General features: G+C 37.5%; 1 protein-coding gene across 4 annotated transcripts in view; it reads left to right on the forward strand.

The window, feature by feature from the left end:
* LOC139767262 (general transcription factor 3C polypeptide 1) overlaps window positions 1–24505 on the forward strand; it is a 65309-nt gene that overhangs the window by 21467 nt on the left and 19337 nt on the right. For all 4 annotated transcript variants that reach the window (XM_071696426.1, XM_071696424.1, XM_071696425.1 and 1 more), the window contains 14 exons: window positions 2528–2693; window positions 4141–4306; window positions 6385–6689; window positions 6815–7029; window positions 8544–8812; window positions 11535–11718; window positions 12014–12160; window positions 13998–14280; window positions 15929–16053; window positions 16641–16775; window positions 18412–18682; window positions 19158–19415; window positions 21337–21567; window positions 22563–23489. In XM_071696426.1, coding sequence (XP_071552527.1) covers window positions 2528–2693; window positions 4141–4306; window positions 6385–6689; window positions 6815–7029; window positions 8544–8812; window positions 11535–11718; window positions 12014–12160; window positions 13998–14280; window positions 15929–16053; window positions 16641–16775; window positions 18412–18682; window positions 19158–19415; window positions 21337–21567; window positions 22563–23489 — 3682 coding nt within the window. The remainder of the gene's footprint in view (window positions 1–2527; window positions 2694–4140; window positions 4307–6384; window positions 6690–6814; window positions 7030–8543; window positions 8813–11534; window positions 11719–12013; window positions 12161–13997; window positions 14281–15928; window positions 16054–16640; window positions 16776–18411; window positions 18683–19157; window positions 19416–21336; window positions 21568–22562; window positions 23490–24505) is intronic.

Below are 24505 nucleotides of genomic sequence, written 5' to 3' on the forward strand. Positions count from 1 at the left end.
GTAATGCTTAATTACATTTCCTACTATTGTAGCATAGTGTCAGAAACAGATGAGCAGTGGCCTCATTTGCACTCATCCAATCTCTAGTTGTCAAGTGTAATATACAAGCTTTGCAACTTTGAATATATTTTACTGGATGGCTTACAGTTATACCCTCAGTCTGAAATGTAATAGGCTAATTAAGGGATGAATTGGACTGTGTTTAAACAGAATTCAGTTACTTATATTCTTATTATGTATAACAAATTCTAAAGTTGCATTTATATTTCCAGTCTACTAGGATGATATTTAGATGCATTTTATCGAGATACTGAAATAATTATACTTAATCGCCATCTCCCGTGTCAGCGAGGTAGCACAAGGATACAGACGAGGAATGGCCCAACCCACCCACACACACATGTATATACATAAATGCCCATACACACATATACACACACACATACACATACAAATACATTTCAACACATACTTACATATACATACACAGATATATTTTTTTCTTTTATGTATTATACTTTGTCGCTGTCTCCCATGTCAGCAAGGTAGGGCAAGGAAACAGATGAATGAATGGCCCAACCCACCCACTTACACATTTATATACATACATGCCCACACACGCACCTATACATACCTATGTATTTCAACATATACATACATACACAGACATACATATTTACACATGTACATACTCAGACTTGCTGGCTTCCATTCCCATCACCACCCCACCACACATGAGTGAGGAAATATTGACAAAGAGGATATATGTGTCAGAGGTGGAGGGAATGAGGAGAAGTGGGGGACCAAATTGGAGGTGGAAAGGGAGTGAAAAAGATTTTTAGTGATCAGGGCCTGAATATACAGGAGGGTGAAAGGCTTGCAAGGAATAGAGTGAATTGGAACGATGTGGTATACTGGGGTTGACGTGCTGTCAGTGGGTTGAACCAGGGCATGTGAAGCGTCTGGGGTAAACCATAGAAAGTTTTGTGGGGCCTGGATGTGGAAAGGGAGCAGTGGTTTCGGTGCATTACACATGACAGCTAGAGACTGAGTGTGATCGAATGTGGCCTTTGTTGTCTTTTCCTAGCGCTACCTCACATGCACGGAGGGGGAGGGGAGTGCCATTTCATGTGTGGCGGGGTGGCGACTGGAATGGATGAAGGCAGCAAGTATGAATTATGTACATGTGTATATAAGTATATGTCTGTTTATTTTTATATATGTATACATTGAAATGTATAGGTATGTATATAGTCGTGTGTGGACGTGTATATATATACATGTGTATGTGGGTGTGTTGGGCCATTCTTTTGTCTGTTTCCTTGCACTACCTCGCTAACGTGGAGACAGCGACAAAGTATAATAAATATAAATGTACCTATGAACCATACATACATTGAATATCCTCACCAACCAGTCAATAACACAGTCACCCCCCTTTTTTAATGAATTCCACTGCAATACCATCCTAACCCGTTGCCTTGCCTGTTTTCATCTTCCGCAAAGGTTTGAATTCATTTGTATTCCTTTGCATCATGAGAGATGTAGAACATGAAGAAACATGAAAATCTGGAGAGAACATAGGGAACATGGAACATGAGAGCTTATTGAGAACATAAGAGAACATAGGAGGGCAAGGGAACTGGAGAGAACATAAGGGGACATTTCTTTCTTTTTCTCACCCTTTTTTCCATACCATTTTAATCATGGTATCTCGGTGCAGACTGAGGGTTACTCTTTAGTTGTGTATTTTCACCTTGAATGGATTATTATTTGTTTTTCCTTTGACTCAGGTATTAGTGACTTTTATCTGTTGTATCTTATGACTTAGGGATTGATTGCAGTTTATGTATTGTGTCCTTTGAGATGAATTCAAGAAAAGGCATTTATGTAGTATACATGATTTGTGGTAATTTGTGGGGGGCTGGAAATCCTTCCCTCTCGTTTTTAACTTTCCAAAAGAAGGAACAAAGAATGGGGCCAAGTGGGGATATTCCCTCCAAGGCTCAGTCCTCTGTTCTTAACGCTACCTCGCTAATGCGTGAAATAGTGAATAGTATGAAAAGAAAACATGATTTGTGGTAATAAACCATTAATATGTAGCTTTTACCCCAGCACTTCATCTGGCTGATGTTTGTAATATAGAAAAGGGGTTATGATGGGTAGAGTGTCACAACACGGACAATTAACAAGAGTAGAGATATGATTCTTGTGCATCGTCTGATCCTTACAGCATTGGACTTTCATTTGACGAGAGAGATATGATACACACTCCTGAGATTAACAAATGGTAATCCTGCCCCTGATGTAAGTTCATGGTGCTTTCTGGTTGATGGTTGCCTCTGTCATTCATAATTTTACTGAATTAGTGAAATTTTTATGGTTTCACTTCCTGCTTACAATCCAACCATCTTCATCCTTGACAATCTAAGACAGCAGTTCCTGTAAGCATTGTCCTTAAGAGAGGTCTCTTGAAAAGTTCTGTTCTGTTTTTATTTTCTTGATGGCTTTAAATTTGGTATTACAGGTTCTTAAGCATGCTGGAGGAAATCCGTCTAACATACAGCAATCAGAAGCGCAGTTCACCTCATGTGACCACTCGCATGATGAAGCGGGCCAACATGATAATTGAGGCTGTCAGGTCCATCAGGGTAATTGATGATGCTTTCAAGTTGCAGAAAATGATTGTGCAGGTAAGTAACAGCCATAAGTACTAATTCCTAATTTACAAATTAAGTTAGCTTTAACCTCTTAACTCTGGACTTATATGTCATTACCAACCCATCTGATTTTAAGGTTTTCATGTTGTTGAAAGAATTTATTTCTGTCCATCCATCTGTCTGTATCTGTATCTATATCCATATCCATATATCTTTACCTTACAATATCAAAGTTGTTCATATCACAATGACAGTAAATCGCATCAGAAGTGTATTTTCTCCACCTCTTTCACTCTGAAAATATACAAAAGTTTTGTAGATGTTTCAGCTCAATATACTAAAATGTGCATTAGCAAGGCCTAATTGTCAAGTAAGTTGCTGTTGGACATGTTTTGTTATTTATTTTACACTGAAATATTGATTACTGATTTTTATCATTATTGTCTTATAAATCTTTTCTTTTAATCAATGTGTGTGATGATTATTTCAAAATAGCAAAATCATAAAGTTTTGTGAAATTACTAAGTGCACCCATTAGATACTGTTTTGTTGTGGTCAGACAGTGATGGGAGCAATGCTTCCATGTTTGCCAAAAATCACCTTCTGCTTCATCTTGGTCAGCTTTCAGTGCTCAAAGAGTAATTGTCCTTAAAATCACTCTTCAGTTGGTTTGAAGGCAGATCATCATCATCAAACAGTTCAAGATCACCCTCTGCCGGGTCTTCTAAATGTGGCAATCTCTTAGGCTTGATAGGTGACCTCAATATCAAGGTGTTAAACTTGATACGTACATATCCTTCTAGATTAGTTACCAAGCAAAGGAAATATCCATCTAGAGGATTTAAGGGGTTAATGATTACTATCTTACATATTGAGTTTGTTACCATTTTATGTTTGGATAAATTGGCTACCAGGATTCTAAGTGTATGAGGAAAGGGGATATAAAACCATAAGCAAGAGGCACGAGTGTTTTACAAATTTTTTTTGTTTTATCTATTTGTGCATGGTAAGTGACAGTAAATAAGCTGTGTCCACTCCCTCTAGAGTGATATTTGCCATTATATTCAAGAAGTTAACATTCTGTCCTCTTGGTTCTTGTGGAAAAGCATCCATCATGATGACTGAACTTTTTCTGCATTGTGACTAAGTGAGGTAATAAACTGTTGTTTACCTCTTTCCCATTCTTGATTTATTTGTGTGATCTTGGACTTCATATTGATTAAGAACTGATTTGCTTGTGTTTTAGGTGTCACAGTGCATGCATGATGGGTATCTGATGGTCATTTTGTAAGTGGCACTGTAGTGGGGCTAGTTATATGTTGGTCTGTGGAATGTCTTTTGAAAAAGTGGAGGTCTCTTAGCTTTTTACATCCAGTGTTGCCTCCTTGACATACAGATGCAAGCATTTTTTAGATTTTTCATTGATATACCATAGAAACAAGCCTTTTCTATTCTCATTTCTTTATTAATCTTCTTTTAGGCTGAAACAGAAGAAGGATATGCTGTGAAGATGGATAAAAAAAGCCTTAACCGGTTACTAGATAAACTTTCGAGGGGTGGCTTCCTCAAGAATATTATTGTCAAACTCAAGTGTGATAAATTAGTCAAATTGGTGCGATTTGTTGTCCACCCAAGCATCAATTTTGGTAAGTTGCTCACAAAATGTTTAAAGATTTATGTATTTCTATTTATCTAATAATCTGTCTCTACTTTTGATATTCATTCTTGTTATCAAAATGCTTTTAGATCTCATGTGATCATTGATTTTATTTTTTTCTTTATCTGTTGTTGTATTCCTCTGGTGATTTATGTGAGTTCCTTCTGGAAAGAGAAGGTATAGGTAATATTACAAAGCTCATGGAGGGAAGAGTGTATTTATTTGAGATTTGAGTTGGAGGGGGAATCATTATGTGATGGCTCCAAAATCTTGAGTAAGAAAGTATTCTTTTTAATATTGGAGATGCAGATGTTTCATTTTCTGCAGTCCCCAAGAGATGATGGGGTGGTAAACTCTTGAACTTACATTTAAAGAATTTGTGAGAAGATTATGAGGAAGAGGTCTCCAGTAGACACCTTGGTGCCACACAGGGAGTCCACTACAGAATCTGACTCATGTCATGTGGTAAGAGGTGCTGGCATAGCTCTATAGCCCTCTGTGACAGATGTCCTTCAGTATGAGATTCCACATAAAAGACATTTGTCATGATGGGCACAGTCATATTGGACAGGTAGAGATTTCAAGATGAGATGTTGGAATTAAAGTAGCAATGTCTAATGCTGACAAGGAAAGCATGGAGTCAGGGGAGATGAAGATATTATCTCCAGAATATGTAAGTATGGAATCCACATAATTTTTTAAGGTACCTATAGGACAGAGACCATGGTTTACACCCTTCTCTTTTCTGAAGGGAAAAGAGTTGACTTCGATGTTAGAATTGGATGCATTAATTTTGGTTAGGAGTATAAGGTTAAGCTAGAGCTTCACCTAATATAGATCACAGTAAAAATGAAGGAGGTTCTTGTAATTGTGCATCATGTGAGCCACATCCACAGTATGGCTCAAGGCTAGAATGATGAACAACAGGAACCTGTGAAGTAAGGATTCAGCAATTAAGCTATTGTCAGGGACCATGAAAGTGGTAAAGTTGCAGTGTGAAGTTGTTGAGAGAAGAGTGAATACAATGATTAGTCTGCTTAGGATCTCTTAAGATGCTTTTCCATACCCAAAGGGAAGGATTTTTTTATTTACAAATGGTATAGTAGTAGACATACTCTGGTCATGAAACAGTGAATTGATATGTCAAAACACATGTCCTCAGAAAAAGAAGGTTGTTTTTACCAAGTCTTGGAAAGACCTTCAAGCTGAATGATATTGGTATGCTTTGGAAGATCTTATGCATTTGAGGTCCTTATTTCACAAGTTATGCCACGTAGTTTGATTTATGGTATCTACTGTAAAGCGAGAATGATGCTGTAATACTTTTGTTTTGTGACAAAGAAAAATAAATTTCATTTAAGTGTTGAAAATGTAAGTGTTCAGTTATAGTGTTGATATTGTAGACATGCATTAAGATTTGTTTAAAATGTAAGTGTTCAGTTATAGTGTCGATATTGTAAACATGCATTAAGATTTGTTTTTCTTGACTGTATTCATGTATAGCAGTAGATAGCATCCAAAATACGATGGAGTATTGCTTGATTGTATATATGTATGACAGTAAACATCACCTAAAACATACTGATGTATTACTGAGTTATTATTCCTGGGGGCAGAGGACAAAGAATACCACTCATTATCTCCTGCTTGTTGGGAAGGGTAACTGAAAGAGTTGGGATTAGGAAATCGGAAATCCTTCTTATCTGTGTAACGACTCTAAAAGTAGGAACTGATGGAGATGCCTAGAGATGATTTTTGGTCAGATACAGTATTTTGTTCCATATGCTTTCATACAAATATGGGAAAGGCAAACAGTTATAGAAAAAGTATTAGAGTTGTATTTGTTTGGCAATAAATAGTATCTAAAATATATTGTTGTATTATAGAATTGTGTGTATGGTAGTGAACAGCATGTACGTTGATGTATTGCAGAGAGCCCACACCTTAAATCTGCTATTGAAGTATTAGAGTTGTATTTGTTTGGCAATAAATAGTATCTGAAATATATTGTTGTATGATAGAATTGTGTGTATGGTAGTGAACAGCATGTACGTTGATGTATTGCAGAGAGCCCACACCTTAAATCTGCTATTGAACAACAAAAGTTGAAATTCTTGGCTGTTGGTAGCGACCCAAAACGGGAAGCTGAAAGTGGATCACCTGAGGGTAAGCAGCAAGGACGGAAGATCAAGTCTGAGGACAGAAGTCCTGGATTTAGTAAAGAACGGGAAACAGAAGAGGAAGATGAGGGACCTGTCAACAAAAGTTCTGTTGGAGAAAGTATGCAGGAGCTTAAACTCATGCACCAAATTACTTCTGTGAAGAACTCATCCTCAGCAGCTGATGCTACATCATGCAGTGTGGCCAAAAAGGTCAGTTAACTGTCATAATGCTTTTCTACTTTTATGCTCTTGACATTCTCATTTGTTATATATGGATTTGCAGTGCATTAGGCTTTGATATCAGAAGTTTAGGTAATGATAATGCATTTTTGTAGGTCACTGGAATGAAAGGGAGCCTAGGACCAAAGTTTGTACGTATGTGTGAGCTTCACAAGTTGCTGTTCTACTTGGTATATGGTTATGGAGGCCAGGAGGACTTACAGCATGAGGAAGCTTGGGCTGCAATTGCTGCATCATCCCCTGAGGTGCAGCTTCAGAATGAAGATCTGTCTAGCTACCCAACAATATACTGCCCTGAACTGTCTTGGAAGTGAGTTAGTCATCACATTTTTGACCATCTACAATGATAGGTTTGCAAATATTTTAGGTCAGCATCCTTAGAAAACCTATTGGCTCCCACTCCAGTTCTCAAGCCTCTTCCTTTCTTCTCATTAGCATCTCTTTAACTTTTTAAGAAATACATACTGCTTGTAAACCATGGTCTGGTCACACTTGCAAAAACAGTATATTGAGAATTTGCTAGAAAATGTGGTACTATCAAAATTTCTGTATTCTTAAAGATACATATATAACAGTATTTCTGTTTAGTGGAAAACATCAGATATTGATCAATTAAATCCAATTTATTTTACTGAAAGTGCATTCATAGCTGCTGGTTGTGCACATGTAAGATTTTGGAAATGGTAGTTAAGAAGTGCTAAGAAGACTGTGTTGACGCATCCCAAAAGATTAAAGAATCCCCAGAAGTGAACAAAGAAGAAACAAAACTCATAAGTAAAGCAGAGATGTGCATAAAACAGCTTCTTGATATGAAAGTTATCAAGAAGAATGATAAACTTCATAAACAATGAGTTATTTACATGAATTCTTGATCAAAGTAAATTGAAGAGTACCATCAATCATTAAGCATATCTTCTAAAAAGACCAAAAGGAGTAAAAGTAACCACAAGCTCTATATCCAATGAGTTATTTGCATGAATTCTTGAGCAAATCAAATTGAAGAATATCATCATCAATTAAAGTTAATCTTCTAAAAAGACCAAAAGGAAGTAAAGTGACCACAAAATGTAGATAATGGTAAGGTTAATTCTTTCCTGTAAAAAGTTAATTAACATAGATACAGTGAAAACACATAAAAGTTTCAGACTGAATAATACAAATCTTTAGATATAATTTTCCTAAGTTTATAATGAAAGTATTTGATATTGTACTATCCTTAATAAAGTATACATTATTTCACACTTTTTCTTATGATGCTGTTGTTTGACATTTATCAATGTGTTTTTGAAATTTGTTTGGACCATTGATATGTATTCAGTCATTAACGTGTGCATAGCACCAGAAAATTTAGCTGTCTTTACTGTCATCAGAGAGGAAAATTTAATTATGACAGCACAACAGCAAAAGTACAATGACATTTGTGATTCTTATGAATTTCTCTTTCATATTCATTAAGGACTTGGTGAATAATGTTATCATCTTTGATCAAAGAACAGAAAGACTAACCTACTTGCAAGCCTCTTTGATGATATTTTATCAGAGTGGCAGATTAACATAAAGCACTCTTGTATGACCTGTAGTGAGAATTAAGGAAGAACAGAAAACTATGCAAGAAATGTTAAGGATAATTCATAAGTGTGGTGTGGGTTTTGAGTGATAAACCATGAAATGGTTTGCATTGTGAATGTGGCCAAAGATCATTGGTAAAAAGAACAGACTTTATTTTTCTCTAGGTAGTGGTTTCCTGGATGACTGAGGCCAACTTGTCCCTATCAACTTTTTTATTTTTTGTACTTGATTAATTACATTTACTTTTATTTTCAGAATGTTCATTCCTCCTCTTCCAAACCACATGAACACTGAGAGTGGTTGGGCATTTGTGTGTGATATTCTCCTTCGCTTGCCTCTCTGCATCTTTGTCCGTCTGGTAAGCGTTAGCAATACCTCAGGGGAGATTGATGAATTCCTTAGTCATCCGCTGAAAAAGAATCTTCTTGTGAAGTACCTTCCTCCATATCTACGGCAGTCGCTTCTGCAGGGGCGCCGTTATGTCACTTATGTCATTGACCTTATCAATCGCTTATGTTATGTAGGTGAGTCACCAGATTTTTGCAGTGATATTATTGCCTTCGGGATTTTTTGGATATGATATTCCTGATGTCTGGTTCATTCAAAATTATGGCTTTATGCATAATTTTTAATTGGCTTTTTGTTTAATTTTTAATAAGTGAATTATATTAGGGGTCCTTGCTTTTATCAGCCTGTGGAGTTTGGGCTTGATATCCAAGGCTTGCAAATAAGTTCCGACAAAAGTTGCCTATGGTTTCAGGCATAAGTGATGTGCCTATATATATGATAAGAGTTGTAGATTTGAGTGGCAGAGTGGATCATATAAGAAATAGATGATGAATGTTATTGGCAGAAGGGCAGTTTGTGTTAAGTGTACAAGTCAGAGTCAGGGGATAGTGGAGCATCTGACTGGAAAGGGGCTAGGTGTGTGAGATTAGACTTACTAGGTGGTACAGGTGGTTATGTGACAGAAATTGTTGAAATTCCTATGAAAAATGAGTTGTTTAAAAAGACCTTTGACTGAAAATATTTAAATGCCTGTGTAATGATTTTGTTGCATATGTGCCATACATTTATATGAAAGAAGGATTCTTTCTGGGAGAGAACTTTGAAAGAATATTCAAGGAGGTATATCTAGGGTAGATGCTTATTGTGATGGATAACATGACTTGATGGACAAGACATTGTAGAAAGGTGTTAGGTAGTTTGACATCCATAAGTATGCATGGTATCAGTGTAGAGAAAATGTGAAGTATAACAGAATATTTATTTTGGCAAAGAAAATTTGAGAGGGAGTGCATGATATAAGGTCTGTGAGAGGTTTTGATTGGACTTATTAAATTATATGAGAGTTGAGTGTGAGCTAGCCCTTATTTTAGACAGTGTAGGAAAAGAGTTATAAATAAAAAGCAAGGAGAGAAAATTTGAAAATTATGGAATGATAATGTGAAACATGATATCCAAGAAAACTTGAATTAGAAGGTGAGAGATATCAGTAAAACAATACAACTCGAGGTTGGGGAAACCAAATTAGAGTATCAGAAATACGATGATTAAAAGTCTATGAGAGCAAAGCAAACTAATTTGAGAGGAGGTAAATAGGTGCATATGTAAGGTCAGTATGAAAAGCAAGGATGTGCCAGAGAAGTCTTGGAGATTGTAACAAAGAGAAGTTCAGAAGGGGTGTAGAGAGACCCTTAAAAGAATATACTGTGAATGGTAGTTTGAGACATCAGATGGGTATGATTGGCAGATCCATATTTTGAACACAAAGATGTCCTTAAATATGCAGGGTATCAGTGCTGAGGTAAAATGATTGCAGAATAGTTATAGGTATATAGGAGAGGTAAACATACAAAATAGGAGGCAACTATAAACTTGCTAATAATGTACCAAAAAAGTGGGAAAGCTGGGATTATAGGTGGAATGGTGAGTGAGAATAGATTCTATTGTTCCGTCTGTTGCTAAGGTACCTTATGCAATCCATTTCCTCCGGGTCCTGCCCATTTAAACTCACTCTCAAGCCATCCCATTTGATCCCATACTGCACTTCATAACTCTCCTTTTGTACACATTAACTTTCAACTTCCTTCTTTTACTCACACTTTTAAACTGTCACCAGCCTCTAGTCTTTTTTTGAAGTCTTCAATGAAAATTGTTTTGTCTGCAAACAGCAGCTGATTTCCCTTTCATGCCCCCATCCCTCATCCAACATATTGCAGACCCACCCCTTGCTTCAAAATCCTCTCATTGATTTCCCCTCACAACCTCACTTTCCTTAATGTGACTGGGACCTATGACTCAAATCAGCCTCTGTTGTTCTATCTGTTGCTAGGGTACCTTAAGCATTCCACTTCCTCCAGGTCCTGCCCATTTGAACTCACTCAGGCTATCTCATTTGATCCCATACTGAACTTCATAACTATCTTTTTGTACACATTAACTTTCAACTTCCTTCTTCTTTTTTTTTTTTTTTTTTTCCAAAAGATGGAACAGAGGGGGCCAGGTGGGGATATTCCAAAAAAGGCCCAGTCCTCTGTTCTTAACGCTACCTCGCTAACGCGGGAAATGGCGAATAGTTTAAAAGAAAAGAAAAAGTCTGTGTGTGTATATATATATATATGTATACGTTGAGATGTATAGGTATGTATATTTGAGTGTGTGGACGTGTATGTATATACATGTGTATGTGGGTGGGTTGGGCCATTTCTTTAGTCTGTTTCCTTGCGCTACCTCGCTAACGCGGGAGACAGCGACAAAGCAAAATAATGATAATAATACAAATTTTATGATAATCAGAGGGGGTGGTTCCTCATGAATGTATCTTGATTTGGGGGTTAAACTGTGCTTTAATGCACTATTGTTTACATGGCTCTGGCAAGAGTAATGTTTTTTCATTCCTCAGAATCTACATTCAAAGAACTTTAACTGCATTCATGGTATGTTTATTCTTTCATTTATGTATGTTATTATCCCTTGAGATAGGGGAGAAAGAATGCTACTCACATAACTCTTGCATGTCAGAAAAGATAGCGAAGAGGTTAGGATCATAGTGTTGGAAATCCCGTCCTCCTTTATCATTACTTTACAAATTAAGGGAAAGAGTGAGGAGCAAAGCAAGGATAGTTCCTCTGAGGCTGTTTATGTTTCTGATGCTACCTTTATAAAGCATGAAATGGTAAACAAGTAAAAGAAAATTTATATGTTACCACAAAGTACCATATACTGTGCCAATATTGTTTTCAGGTTTACTGCAGTATGGTCACCAAATTATGAAAGAGAAAGATCAAGTATTCATTTATGTGAATCGCAGAGCTAGCCTGATAGATACCACCACTTCATCACCAGGCTATCACCAGATCTCTGCTGATAAAGAATATGTGCGCAAGGAATACTTTTTCAGTTGCTTGCAGGATGTTCATCAGTACTGGTAGGTTTCATAATGCCTTTGGAATAACATTTTATTTCTCCTGGGTATTGTAACAGTGATGCAATATCACTAACATTAATGGTAACATCCTATAATATTAGAAGTATTGCAATTACGTACCATGGGTTTGGCTGTTTTGTATTGTTTTTTAAGTGATGGATGACTTTGTATGTAAGAGCACCATATGTTACTTTGCTTTTAACCAGGACAGTACAAATCAAAAGATCTGTTTGTTTTAGGTATAATACAGTAGTTATAGTTATGATGACATTTGTGATGTAATTATTTGTAACAGGTATGACATGTGGACTATCTCCATGCATACACCCCTTGGTGGCCATAACTGTATGCAAGGAAAGAAAATTACCATCCAAATTCTGGACCGCAAGCCCCAGATCATCGAGTCTCTCATTGCCCGCAGCACGTATGAGGCACCAGCCAGGTCAGGAGTTCCCATTTGAACTAGAAATAAGTGCAATTATACACATGATATAAGCAATGATACTGATGTATTTTTCTTTTGATTTTTTATGACACATTCACCATTTCCCGTGCAAGTGAGGTAGTGTTAAGAACAGAAGACCGAGCCTTAGAGGAAATATCCGTACTTGGCCCCCTTCTCTGTTCCTTTTTTTGGAAAATTAAAAATGAGAGGGGAGGATTTCCAGCCCCTGGCTCCCTCCCCTTTTAGTCACCTTCTACGACAAGCAGGGAATATGTGGGAAGTATTCTTTCCCTCCTATCCTCATCCACAACCAGGCCCCACAGACCTTTCCATGCTTTACCCCAGACAATTCACTTGCCCTGGTTCAGTCCATTGACAGTATGTTGACCCCAGTATACCACATAGTTTCAATTCACCCTATTTCTTGCACGCCTCTCACCCTCCTGTATGTTCACACCTCAATCGCTCAAAAAATTTTTCACTCCATCCTTCCACCTCCACTTTGGTCTCCCACTTCTCCTTGTTCCCTCCACCTCTGACACATATATCCTCTGTCAATCTTTCCTCTCTCATTTTCTCCAGATGTCCATACCATTTCAACACATTCTCTTCTGCTCTCTCAACCACACTCTTTTTATTTTTCACACATCTCTCTTACCCTTTCATTCTTTTTTCATACATATCCAACCATTTCCCACTTTAGCAAGGTAGCATAAAGAACAGATGCCTGAACCGTAGAGGGAAAAATTCTCACTAAGCCCCCTTCTCTGTTTTTTCTTTTGGAAAAGTAAAAACTGGAGGGGTGGATTTCCAGCCCCATGCTCCCATCCCTTTTAGTCGCCTTCTGCGACACACAGGGAATGTATATGTATGTGCACATACAGGCGTTTATGTATGTTTATGTGTATATGAGTAGATGGGTCATTCTTTGCCTGTTTCCTGGCATTACTTCACTGATGTGAGAAATGGTGATCAAGTATAATAAAAACAATAAAAGAAAAAATGTAGAGTGAATTGGAATGATGTGGTATACTGGGGTCAATGTGCTCTTAATGGACTGAACCAGGCCATATGAAGCGTCTGGGGTAAACCATGGAAAGATTTGTGGGGCCTGGATGTGGATAGCGAGCTTTGGTTTTGATACATTACATATGACAGCTAGAGACTGAGTGTGAACAAATGTGGCTTTTTTTGTCTGTTTTCTTGGTGCTACCTTGCTGAAGTGGGGGGGGGGGGGGGGGTTGCAGTACTATTTCCTGTGGGGTGGGGTAGTGCCAGGAATTGATGAAGGCAAGCAAGTATGAATATGTTCATGTGTATATATGTATATGTCTGTGTATGTGCATATATATGTTGATATGTATATGTATGTATATGTGCATGTATGGACATTTATGTATATATATGTGTATATGAGTGGATGGGTCATTCTTTGTCTGTTTCTTGGTGCTACTTTGCTACCATGTTGCCTGAGGCTTGTGTTTGGTTGCTGCTTCCCACAGTATATGTGTGGAGACAGGCCACTTGAGGATTAGCTGTTGTGGTGACTCCCTCTTCCCTCAAACAGCTGAGAAGTGGAATTCTCTTCTTCCCTTCATCTTTTTCCCTTCAAAAACGTTTTGTCCTTTAAAAGTTAGGTCTACAAACACCTGTTAAACCCTATTTGATTTCTGCTTTTTTCTTTTACATTTTTCTTTCATCCAACAGCCAGTTGGGACATGTTTTGCCTATGCCTTGTTGGTCTTAATAGAAAAAAGTTCAGACCTGGTATTGTTGAAGTATAGTTTTTATGTGGTTTTCCATAGTATGTAATTACCTTCTCCCTTCATTTCAGAGATAATGGGAGTATTCCTGGTGATGGACGTGGTGCAGGAGGGTTAGACTCTGCAATGTTTGCTCACCTCAAGCGTAACTGGTCATCATCATCCGGTCACTCAGCTGCAGCTCGCCCTTCAGCTCTTCTTCCACCCAGCACTGATGCAGGGGAGAGAGCCACATATGAGGGTTCTGTGTCATATACTCAGTATCTGATGAACACTACACACCCATCCTCAGATACCTTGTCCCCTAAACACCGTCTGGCTGGGCTTCGTAATGTTAAACTTTCAGTATACAAGGTTAGTGGTCATTGGCAGAGAATTGAATTAGGATTCTATTGTTAGTTTCTATTGCTTGGCATTATTTGACAGGTAGTCTTCATTTCATTTGTCGGAACAGCTATTCAACTGTAATTTTATAGTATAAATCTGTGGGCGAGATTAAGTTCTATGGGTTTCGAGGGCTAAAGCAAACATGGGAGCCCTTTGCCTTTCTGTACTTATATGATCATAGACCAATCTAGGGATGATACAAAATCTCTTCACCTGATGTGTGTTTGTTTGTCATGTAAGGTACATAACACTGTTTTGGCTGGTTTAACAATATTTGATAATAACAAAAATGGTAGAAAATGTTTATATTCTGCCTTTTGGGGTCACACTTTTGTGTGCAGCCTCTGAGCTGTAGTCCTGTTAGCCCATCCTTTAATCCATCTATCTATCTATCTTTATCTCTGATGTCCATTCCCTCAGGGAACTCCTGTCAAGGGGTTGGCCAGGGCAAAAGATTCTCCACTTATCCCTGTCCTTACATGCCTCTCTTGCATGCATCATTCCATGCATTCTTCCTCCTCTTCTCTCCCTCCAGTACTCTTCCATTCTTGTTTCCCTATGTCACAAGTGGTCGTCCTTTCTCCTTGTAAACACCCCGTTTTGCATTTTTTCCACATGCCCAAGCCTCCTCAAAGTATTATGTTTCAACCACTCTACCATTTCACAATTCATTCCCTGCCATACCACATCTTTCATACACCCCCTCATTCCTTTTTTCTTTCCATCAATTCATGCTACATGCTCCTTTCAAATAGTTCATTTCCACAGCCTGGATTCTTGACCTCTGCGACTTATTTTGTGTCCATATTTTCGGCTGCATAGGCCAGGGTTGGGAGGACTGTGCTATTCCTTAATCCTTTCTTCACTTCCTTACTTACAAGTCTCTCCTTCATTATTCTATTAAGGGACTCATTGGCTCTTCTACCATGTACTGCTTTCTCTCTTATCTCTCCCTCCATCTCACCAAACTTATCTAAGATAGCTCCTAAATACTTAAATTCTCTCACCTCTTCCACATATCTATAACACAGTTTAATACACTTTCTTCTTTTACTCTGTAGGGCTTTGCAAATTCTATACTTTCACTCTATTTCCATACAGACACCATTACTTTACTTTTCCACACATTTACCTTCAGTCGCCTATGCTCACTCACATCAGAAAACTCACTTAACTTATGATCTTCTGCAATTCCTCTATACTCTCATCAAACATCACTGTATCATCCATAATCAGGCTTATCACTAGCACAGTAACTCAGCGCCATACTCCATATTCGCTCCCCTTTCCCAAGTTTTACTCTATACTTATAGTGAGAATTTGATGTGCATAATCATGCCCTACCATAAACACTTCTTCTTATTACTCACTCTCTCCTTACTGATTCTTTGAATCCTCTAACACCAGGGGTAATTCCCAACATATTTTTTCACACCATTATGTCACAAGTGGTCACTGCATCTTTTGCTCTTTGGGTCCTAAATCATTGATTTCATGCATTTTATGTAGTACTGAGGCATTTAATAAGTTAGCCAGCATGAAACTAATTTAGATGAATATGCAAGAACAGTGGTACTCTTCCCCTTCTTTCTTGTCTCTTCTATACTTATTTCAGCCAAGGATGGGGACAGATGGTAAAACTCTTGAAGTTCCAGTGGGTTTAGTTCCCCGAACATCTCGAGGAAGAAAACGTAAGCGAGGAGGTTCTCAGTCATCTGATTCTGACTCCCCACTAGTGAGGTAAACTTTACATATAAAGCACTGTGATACAACTACAGAGTGAGTCACCCTTGGCCTTACTCCATTTTATTTTAGTAACAAGAAAATATATAAATAAAGGTGGAAAGAAGAAATGTGGTGTGAAGTCATAAGAAGGATATAGGGAAAGAAATTCAGTAAGATGATAATGTCATGTAAAGCGTAAGGCTTTTGAGAGAAGGATGAAAATCTAATATTGCGATGGTAGGTATAAAGAAAAGAGGTAGATCAAGGAAAGATGGTTAGGTGCAGTGAGTGAATTGTTATAGGCCATAGGTATTAAGGATGCCGTTTGGTTGCAGATAATGAAGATATGTTATATGCATGGATGAAAAGATGAGGGAGGTATAAGTTTTAGGAGTAGAGTTGAATAAGATTGATAGAAGGACTGTTGATATGATTTTGAGATTGAGCAAAAGGCTTGTATTGTTAAGGTGTTTTGAAGTGACTTGTCTTATTAAGATGCATGGACATAGACAAGGGTAAATTAATCTTTTATGGTTAGGGAGAAGATATTGTATGAAGAAATTTGTTCTGACATCACTGAAAGAGTAAAATCATATCCACAGGCCTGCTAGAAGCCATGGACAGAAGCATAACCGTCCAGCAAGCTATCAGCGGGAGCTAAAAATGCGCAAGAAATCACCAAAAAAACCATACTATGATGAAGAAGACCGTGCTGCCCTTAGGAGAATGAACAAACTGTAAGTTTACATTACCATTCACTTGGAAGATTATAAGGAAATGTTTATGGATAATCTTTAACCCTTTCTGTATGGAGGCACATGGCACCCACCCCTTAAGGGACTGAGACAAGAAAAATAGAGGATCAGAAAAAAAGATTTCTAGTATTTTTATTCTAATAGGGAAAAGAATAATAATTTCTGATTTCAGGTATATAGAACTTTCTTGGATGCAGTTAGTTATACTGTTACTGAGAAACATTATATGGTATATGACCTCAGCCATTCAGCATTGCAAAAAATATGAGTATGCTATCATGTTTTTCTTGCTTCTGTTACATCATTATAATATCATTTGTTTTAGCCTGTATAAATATTGTGGGAGCACTTATGATTTTATTTAGATTGTTGATGTGCATGAAATTAGTGGGATTTTGCACAAAAAAATTCTGAAAACTTCATGGGACTTTCTTACCATGGCAACATGACGTTTTATTTCTGTATCTGACCTTAAACCTTTAGTTTTTTAATAAGGGGGAATGCAAGTTGCTGTCATCTCTCTCTAGGAAAGTTAGAAAAGAATTGTCACCATAGTTGTTTAATCTTTGTATGGGTAGGGTAAATGCAAGGATCCTAGAGTGAATGGAGGGTTTGTGGTATGCTAGGGTTGGGAGATGTTGCATATGAATTGATTGTTATTAAAAGATGACATTGCCTTAGTGGCAGTCTTCAGAGAATCTGTGGAAGCTGGTGATGGAGGCTGGGAAAGTGTGTGCGAGGAGAAAGTTGAGGGTAAGTGCGAACAGAAAGTGCAGCATGGGGATGAGACTAGATGTTGTGAGTGTAAGTTTAAATGAGGAGGACATGGAGGTACCTGGGAGTGAATGTGGCAGTGGATGGAATCATGGAGTCAGAGGTGAGTCATAGGTTAGGAGAGGAGGGGCTAAGGTCCTGGGTGCATTAGGGAGCATGTGGGAGAGGTCATCATGTAGTAGAACAAACATGGGTGTGTTTGAAGGTATAGTAATCCTACAGGTGTGTTGTGGGCCTTGAGTGCAAAATAAAGGAAGAGGCTGAACTCACTGGAATTGGAAAACCTGAGAACAATGTTTGGTGTGAGGCAGGTTGATCATGCAAGGAATGATAGTATAAGAGAAAGATGTGGTAATAAGTACAGTCTAATTGAGAGAGCTGACCAGGATGCCTTGAAATTGTTCAGACATACGGAATCGATGGAATAAGAAGACCAAGAAAGAGATCAGAGGATTGAGAGAAGGAGGCTTTGAGGTATTAGGGCCTGAATTTTCAGAAAGGGGAAAGATGTGCAGAATGAATAGGACCAGTGTGATATATGTGCAGAATGAATAGGACCTGTGTGATATATGAAGGTTACCTAAACTAGGGCATATGTAGCAGCAAGGATAAACCATATAGTAGTATGTGAGGCTTAGTTTTGGATGTTAGATGCTGGTTTCAGTACATTATACATGGCATCTAGAGAGTGAATTTACAAATGAGGCTATTGTTAATTTGTTCCTGGTACCACCTCGTTAAGGCAGGAGAGGCATTTAGTCATGAAAAAGAAACAAACGAGTTTGAATTTTTCAGTAGCGTTCATAGTTTTCATTGTTTTTCAATCTCAGTATACTTCCTGCAGACGTGTTGATTGGTCTTCAGCGGAGGATTCCTTCTTGCTACTCTGCAAGGTTGCATCTTGTTTCCTCTTCCCCAACATTCGTAGTCAGATGATCACCTTTAGTCTAGTCAGAGATTTATTGCATGAGCGGTTCCCTGAGGCTCGCAATAAGACTTCCCGGGCCTGCCAGAGACGCATCAACTACATTATGAAGAATCCAACCACTGAAGATAATGTTGCCATCTTCCTTGAGGAGGTCAGGCAGGATGCTAGTATTGTGGCTGAATTTAAGGTTAGTAATAGATGATTAATGGTTATTCATACTATTTTTTTTTCCTTTAGAGGCTCCAGTCACACACACAAGTCCACATCAAGGCTGGGCCATAATTGAAGTATAGGGAGGATTATGAAAAGGGAAAAACAAGAAACAAGGGAAAGTATTTACAAATTTTGGAGGTAATGAAAAATTTGTCTTTAAAAATGTGCCAGGTCTTAGTTATTGGGAAAGACATGAGAGGGTAGAGATATCTAAAGCTTCCAGTTGTAGGGAAAGAAACATGTCAAAACGGCCCACCCTTGGGTTGCCATTGGCTACACTGTAATCATGTGATGCAGCAGCTTGCCAGGTATTGCATGCTCTAGCAAGTGATGGGGGCACATATGCAGCCAGCTCTTGGGAGCAAAATCCAAAGTTGCATGATTATGTCATTTATATGTTTGTTTAGATCTAATATCATGTCATCAATTATAACCATCTTTATTTGAAGGGGCCAAGACTTCCACGAAACAAGAAGAACATTGAAAATGTTTATGCCAAGATGTTCCGTCACTTGATGAGTCGATTAGTAATAAAGTTTGCTTCAAGTGAGTCTCGACAGTGTCCTGATCTGCCTGATACTGTCAAGGAGTTTGAACAACGGTACCGCATCATAATGGCTGCTTCTTCTTTACGCAGCAAGCTCAAAGTCAAGGAAGTCACCACTGTCTCTGATATAGATTTCTATGTGGTCAATGCTCTGATATATGTAAGTTCCTGTCTAGTTAGTATGATGAAACTAGTAAAAAAGTAGAACAGGGGATATTGTTTGAAGTACAAGTAACTTTGAATTAACTAGACAATTCATTGGCAAATTAAATGATTAGATTAGTTGAAAAAAAATGCTTTTGCTAATCCTACTTGTTACTTCGTGATAATAAACCCTTTAAGCTTTCAAATTAAAAGCTTCAATTAAATAAGATACACAAATTTTAGGACTTTTGATGAAGGTTGTTTAAATGTTCTTTTTTTTCCTACTTTCTTTATTATGATGATAATAATTATCTACTTATTGATTTACTTTGTTTGCTCTTTTCTGAAAATTATTTTTTGCATGAACTATTGTTTTGTGTGGATGCAGTTTGGTACAACATTTTTTCTGGTTAATTGGTACACAGTTAGCTGAGAGTTAACTGCATTTACCAAGGAGAGCAAAAAAAATCTTTATTTGTTCATAGTCAATTTGATATTTTTATGGTGTAACCTCAGGGCTCCATATTTGGATGCAGCTTGGTACAACATTTTTTCTGGTTAATTGATACACAGTTAGCTGAGAGTTAATTGCATTTAGCAAAGGGAGCAAAAACAATCTTTATTTGTTTGTCGTTAGTCAATTAAATATTTTCATGGTGTAACCTAAGGACTCCATTTTTGGAGCTCCAGCTTCTTTAAGGCTTTGCTTCATCTCATAGCAGAAAATAATGCACTCCTTGGAAGTGAGAAGTCCCTCTATATGATTGTACTCCTTTTCATTCTTTGACAGTAACATCCTCACCAAAGTTGACCTTTAACCAGCAGTGTAACCACAAGTATGTGGAGTCCATTAATGCCCTCTTTTGTTATTCAGTACAGCATTCAGATTTGAGACACATAAGAAAGATTTTGTGTTTTATAGATAAAAAAGGAAATTGACTGAGGACAAGAGAACATGAAGTGACTGAAGTAATGAATTTTATATACATGAGAGTAGACACAAGGAGACGTTGTGTGAGGAAGTACCAGGAGAGATTAAGTGCAGAATGGAAAAAGGTGAAAGCAAATGACGCAAGGGGAGTAGGGGAGGAATGGGATGTATTTACGGAAACAGTGATGGTTTGCGCAAAAGATGCTTGTGGCATGAGAAGCATGGGAGGTGGGCAGATTAGAAAGGGTAGTGAGTGGTGGGACGAAGACTGTTGCCTTGCATCTAAATTACTTCAGAGTATTTCTGGCGTATATGTAACAATTTGCAGTTTTTATCACATACGAACATGAATACTAAGGTTTTTCATCAGTAATATTTATTATCATGTCAGGGTGATACAGTTTTGAAAATTGTTACATGACATGGGGGCACAGATCTCAAACAGGCTTCATAGAAATCTCCATATATACTGACCTGTATATGAAAGAAGTTTAGGCTTTGGTGTTGGGAAGCAATGCTTGGGATGCAGCTTCAGATATAAATGACTGTATATTTGCTCTGAGTTAGAGGCATCTCATCAAGAATTATTAAAGTATATGTCCTACCCTTAGTAAACAGAAAAATGTATATCCCTCACCTTCAGCGAATGAGTTACAGTACTTTAGTTAGATGTACTGTCATGCTAAAACAGTTACTGATCATACTGATTAATGGTACATGCCTATTCATCAAACGTAAAATGGTGTGGAAAGCTCTTGGTGTAGAATTGGTTTGACAGTGGTATGGCATTTCATCCTGACATTTCTTTTATTTTATTTCAGATGTTTCTATTTACATCATTATGTACATAAATGTGTTTCTTGTTACTCAGAATATGGAGTTTCATTTTGTACCATATTTGATTTTATGTTATTTGCTGAAAGCAAATATCTAAATGTACTTTGAATATTTGCAAATATTTCTGTATAATTATAATCATATTAAAAAGTGTTCCTTATATTTCCAGAGCTCACTGTGCTCCAAGTATGACCGAGATTCATATGCCTATCAGCTGTATCTTGCTTATCAGCAGTATCCTCAGGCTCATCTTAACTCTGTGCTGACACGCATGCGCCAGGACCAGATGATCAGCTACAAAAAGTGCTATAACCGTTCACTCTTTGCCCAGACATGTCTTCCCCTTTCAACCTCACCTTTTCAACTCTCTGTGACTTACCTTCATGTCTTCAACTTCAAAGTAAGTACACAGTTATAATTTCATTATCAGTGAAACAGTTTTAGCTGGTATTGTGATCATGGTGTACAGCTTTGTTACCATGATCTTGATTATATATATATATCTTCCTTTAGTACTTTTTGCTGTTTCCTACATTAGCAAGGTAGCATCAGGAATAGGTGAAGAAATGGTCTCACTCAGTCATATCCATTCTAATGGTCATGTGTAATATGCCAAATTACACACACACACTCACACATATGCATGCATGTACAATATGTTTATTGAAATGAAAAACATGATAAAAAACTAATTGAGATATTGGAGTAAGATGCAGCTGTTCTCTGCTGTAAGCTTATTCACTCTCTCATCTTATTCATGTAACTAATGGTAGGTTGGCCAGCAGCTAGAAACCTGACTAAGGTTATAATGGGTAATGATATGAATTTGATAATGTTAGAGAACTATTTAAAGGGTATAACTCAACCTACATTAATTTACAGTGATAATACATTGATTTGATGTATGCAGTCTAAAAAAGAAAAGGCAGTGATTGCAGACTGTAGGTGCATATCCTATGGTTGGCCTGTGAAGAAAAGTGAATAAAGAAGTGATGTAGAAAGCACACAATTGATTACTGAAAAAATTGGGCACCTTGAGTAAGTGGAGATGGAGAGAGTTATATGATTAAGGTGTAAGGAAGGAGAAGAGAGCTAAGAGTGAGATAGAAGGACAGAGTTGGGAAGTTTGGTTTGTTGTGTGCTACCCCTTACACAGCAAGAAGGAATATATTTGATATAGATTGATAGAGTAGGTGCATGAATGTAATTTTGGGGTTGCCATGTAGTGAGATTAAATCCCAGATTCTTTGTTTAAAATTGAATATAAAACACTAATTTTTTCATGTGTTGTATGTGCTTATTTATTCCCAGATTCCCATTTTCATCATTTTTTAAAGCTCTTCAAGTCTAACAGTTACTTATCACGATAGAATTAACTTTGATTTTCTGTTTCAGTATCAGTATGAAATATTTTATCAGTCATGGCAAATGCTGAAGCAGTTGCTGGAGAAGAAACACCAGGCAATTTTGAAAGAAAGAAATTCCTCTACAAATAATGACCTGGATGTTCCTGGACCTTCTATATCTACCTCTGACAGGACCATCATGGACTCTAATGAAGACATGAGAGAAGAAGGAGTACCAGTAGTGATTCTTCATGAAGGAGGCTATTGTGCCACCATTGTAGCTCTCATGGCTACCAAGCGACTCATCTTTGACATTGTAATACCAGAGCAGATCATTATGATGGATCAACAGCAACCCATCATGGAAGACCACCACCAAAGTCTCTTACGTAGGTTCTCATCACATACTCAGATGTCTGGTAGAGATGTTAAGGATTTAGACGGCTCTTTTCTTGACTTTGTGAACACCCCATCTCCACCCTCCTCTAACCCTGGAGCTGGTGGCGAAGTCACAACCAAAACCAAAGGAACACACTTAGTTAAGGAAATCCATAAAGATCTGAAAGATTCCCACTCCTCACTGGATGGGAGAAACGGAAAGAATGATTCATTAAAGCGAAAGGCCTTAGGAAAGGACAAAGACAGAGTGAAAAAATCTAGAATGGCTCCAGATAGCCCTGAAAAATCAGAGAAGGTAACTACCACACCACCCCTTGATGCTCTGCACCCCACTAAATCCTCATGTCAATCCACAGAAGCTGAACAGCATGCAAAATTTGTGCAGGATTCTGTAGAAAAATCTGAATTCCTGAAAGAAAATACTAAGGGTTCACAAGAGAATATGAAAATGAAACTAGAAGCATTAGAAGAAGGAGATATTGAAGAGGGTATTGAGAACACCCAAGAAACAGGAGATAGTCACGAGCATGGTGATGCCTCCTCTACAGAAGAAGACTTAGATGTCTCTGGCCCTCAGGTGAGAACATACTTTATTGCATAATGTTTCATCTTATGTCTTGATATTTGATGTGGTCAGGATTAGTTGGATGAAAATGAGTAATAATTGAATGATAGTAAAGTTCAGGGTAATTGAAGGGAGAAAGTATGTGAAAATTGTGACGGTTGATGTAGGAAATGTGAAAATATATTGGATTAAATTAGAAGCATGGACTAGGTGAAGGATAGTAGTAGTTCAAATGTAGGATGCAGTTGAGACTGTAAACATGCTTCAAAATGTTGCTGTAGGAATGGAAAAGAAATAAAGATGAGTTTGGATATTTAGAGAAATGATTGGATCACATATTTGAGTAGTTTCACTTCATGTAGTGCTGTTCAGTGGAAGTTTTTTCACATACAAATTGGTGTAGCTATAATGGAGTATAATTTCATATTATGTGTATCTGTTTCTGATATAACAGTTTCTTTTTCCATCATTGTCTTCCTTTTTTTTCTTAGTTACTGCTCCATGGATCAGATCTAACCTTTGAATTACCTTTCTCATTGCTTATCTAGTTTTTAATTACTGATCCATCAACCATTAATGCATAAGTTGTAATAATGAAGACTTTACAAGGCTTTTGTAACAAAGTGCAGTTCTTTATGAGATTGCAGTAACTTAGGTGATAGGAGAGAAAGAATACTATTCATGTATCTCTTGCATGTCTTACAATGTGACACAGAAGTGTGGGAGCTGAATGCTGAAAATCTTTTCTTCCTTTATTTTTTCTCTCTAAATGTAGGAACATAGGAGGGAGCTACAACTGGATTTTCCCTTGAAAGCTTGGTTGTCTGTTCTTGATGTTACTTTCCTAGGGTGGGAAACCATAAACAGATAAGGAAAGAAATATTTTTTTTATAACAGCACAAATGGTGGGCTTGTTACTTCTAGATTATGTAATGTCGGACAGTAGGATTAAAAGACTGTTGGGCTGAGCTGAAGGTATAGAGGGAGATTTTCATCATAAGGTGTGCAGTGACTGGAGAGTACTGAAG

The sequence above is a fragment of the Panulirus ornatus genome, chromosome 59 (assembly GCF_036320965.1).
Source record: "Panulirus ornatus isolate Po-2019 chromosome 59, ASM3632096v1, whole genome shotgun sequence".
Taxonomy (NCBI): Eukaryota; Metazoa; Arthropoda; class Malacostraca; order Decapoda; family Palinuridae; genus Panulirus; species Panulirus ornatus.